Source organism: Limulus polyphemus, unplaced genomic scaffold, assembly GCF_000517525.1.
Source record: "Limulus polyphemus unplaced genomic scaffold, Limulus_polyphemus-2.1.2 Scaffold5189, whole genome shotgun sequence".
Taxonomy (NCBI): domain Eukaryota; kingdom Metazoa; phylum Arthropoda; class Merostomata; order Xiphosura; family Limulidae; genus Limulus; species Limulus polyphemus.
In genome coordinates this window covers 29,086-32,167 of record NW_013670799.1, presented here as the reverse complement: position 1 = coordinate 32,167, position 3,082 = coordinate 29,086, and the positions used below count along the sequence as shown (strand labels likewise).

Here is a 3,082-nt window from a genome sequence, read left to right as displayed (position 1 = left end):
CATTAGCTGAACACACACGTACTAGAGATGAAATAGTGTAATTAGCTGAACACACACGTACTAGAGATGAAATAGTGCCATTAGCTGAACACACACGTACTAGAGATGAAATAGTGTAATTAGCTGAACACACACGTACTAGAGATGAAATAGTGCCATTAGCTGAACACACACGTACTAGAGATGAAATAGTGTAATTAGCTGAACACACACGTACTAGAGATGAAATAGTGCCATTAGCTGAACACACACGTACTAGAGATGAAATAGTGCCATTAGCTGAACACACACGTACTAGAGATGAAATAGTGTAATTAGCTGAACACACACGTACTAGAGATGAAATAGTGTAATTAGCTGAACACAAACACGTACCACAGATGAAATAGTGTAATTAGCTGAACACACACGTACTAGAGATGAAATAGTGTAATTAGCTGAACACACACGTACTAGAGATGAAATAGTGTAATTAGCTGAACACACACACGTACCACAGATGAAATAAACATCTTCCAACAACCACAATGATTTCTGTACTTTTACATGAATTAGGGTTAGGTTGATAATGATCCACAAATGAAACAAACAAGGTTCATCATCTCTGATACATGAACACTCAGTAATGATGAAAAGGAATAACTTCTTATCTCAAGAACAATAAAGTTGTTCATGTGTTTAACATTAAGCTGTACAATCAGATACTACACATACAAATGTCTTTGAAACTATAGACAGATTTTGGGTGTTCTTTCAATAATACTGTGATATAAAACCTTACAAAGTAAAAAATTTAAAATTATGAAGAATTAACACACACAAATATAATTATAGATTATTAAACTTGTTAATATAAAAAGAAATATTTAGCATGTAGCTCATATAAGTACATACTCGTTAATATTAATAAAATTATTACTGGTTAAACGATCTTTCCTTCAACACTCATTATCACTGTTTCTTTAAACTTTCAAAAGTAAATTCCATAAAGAATGACAAACATAAAGGTTTGGAGAACATACTTTCATTGCTAGTGACAAGGTGTTGATCATGATGCAGATAAAGATAGCATATTCAAAATATTGGGAAGTGACAAACCACCATATCTTATACTGGAAACGGTGCTTTGGGATGAAACGCCTTACCGGCTTAACCTTCAGTGCATACTCTATGCAATTCCTCTGTAAAAATAGAATTCCGATTAAAAAACCTGGTCAAAGTAAGTACTAAATGTGATGAAGATATGAAGTAACAGACAATCTTAAATAGACTTGGCTTATAATAAGCTAAGTAAATAAAAAACTGGCTCCATATGGAGGTGACAAGACCATCTTCTCAGACATAAAATTTATTATTATGAACTTCCTGATAATCATGCTGTTATGGACGTTCGCCTTCATTTATCAACATGTAAGAAACAAAGAATTTTGAAAATGAATCACATGATTTTAAAATATATTTTATGTTATTTATATATTTATCCTTGACACTGCATCACTCGTACAAACTTCAATTAATTTTTTAAGTTCAGTCATAACGTAAATACGGAAATCCATAACTACAAAATTGGTTTTATTTACCTGATTCTTGTCTAATTCACAGTTCTTATACTCTTGCTCTCCCTCATTCTGAAATGTTACGATGACGAAACCTACGAAGATGTTCACCATAAAGAAAGCAATAATGATAATGTAGACAATGAAGAAGACAGCTACCATTGGTCGATAGTTGTGAATGGGTCCCATGTCTTCTGCATTGGAGTCAATGGCTACATACAATAAACTAAGAAGAAACAGAACATCCATACCTAACCTTATCATGGCTGACAAATAAATTAAAATATATACTGCAAATAGCACGAAACCAAACGTTTTAAAACATAAATCAATTAATTTCAGGATTTTTTGTTATTTATTTACATTCACTTAAGAGTGAAAATACCAATAACCATGGAATTGTACCCCATAAAAACTTTTTAAACATCAGTAAATTATCTCAAAAAGATAATTTAATGTGATAATAAAACTTTAAAAATTTTGAGAATCAAATATTTTCTTAAATCAATCTTCATAAAAACACAAACTTGGATACCTTGTATTTTCCCTTATTCAGCACTCTTTAAAATACTTTACACAAAAATCACTTAAGAAAACTCTAGAAATATTTAACCTTGTTAAAACTTTGCACAACTAAAGAAGATAATGCGATAACATAACTCAAAATAATATTCTAATTTTAAACTTGATCTAATGTTGCAAAGCAAGTTGTGTTTTTTATATCATGTTAAACGTACAGAGTAAGACAGAAATAATATAATAAAACCCATAAAAACCAAAATTAAATATTACTTCCTTTTCAAAATAAAGTTTTATCTCTAATCTAAGTAGTGAGTTTCGATATATGATGCATAAAACATTTTAATATTAAGTGTGAAACAGTTTACTTACAGCGGCCAACCCTCAAATGTCGATACGGTACAAAGTGTAAGCATGCCTTGTGAAACATCGTCAAAATTAAAGATATATTTATCCCATTCTCTCTGTTCTAGGCTCGGTTTTTTTATGTCTCCTCCTTGGTACACTATGTACTCTCCCCTAAAGTTGAAAATAGTTTTAAAAAGTAGTTACAAAAGTGTCTTAGACATTTTAAAATACAACTACATACTCAAATGTACTACGAAAGTGTCTAGACATTTTAAACTACAACCACATACTCAAATGTACAACGAAAGTGTCTAGACATTTTAAACTACAACTACATACTCAAATGTACAACGAAAGTGTCTAGACATTTTAAACTACAACTACATACTCAAATGTACAACGAAAGTGTCGAGACATTTTAAACTACAACTACATACTCAAATGTACAACGAAAGTGTCTAGACATTTTAAACTACAACTGCATACTCAAATGTACAATGAAAGTGTCTAGACATTTTAAACTACAACTACATACTCAAATGTACAACGAAAGTGTCTAGACATTTTAAACTACTAACTGCATACTCAAATGTACAATGAAAGTGTCTAGACATTTTAAACTACAACTTACATACTCAAATGTACAATGAAAGTGTCTA

General features: G+C 30.9%; 1 protein-coding gene across 1 annotated transcript in view; it reads right to left on the bottom strand.

The window, feature by feature from the left end:
* Positions 1 to 3,082, bottom strand: part of LOC106472247 (muscle calcium channel subunit alpha-1-like) — a 58,717-nt gene that overhangs the window by 27,426 nt on the left and 28,209 nt on the right. The window contains exons 19-21 of the mRNA XM_022400846.1: positions 2,448 to 2,594; positions 1,581 to 1,782; positions 1,023 to 1,181 (exon numbers count right to left, since the gene is read on the bottom strand). Coding sequence (XP_022256554.1) covers positions 1,023 to 1,181; positions 1,581 to 1,782; positions 2,448 to 2,594 — 508 coding nt within the window. The remainder of the gene's footprint in view (positions 1 to 1,022; positions 1,182 to 1,580; positions 1,783 to 2,447; positions 2,595 to 3,082) is intronic.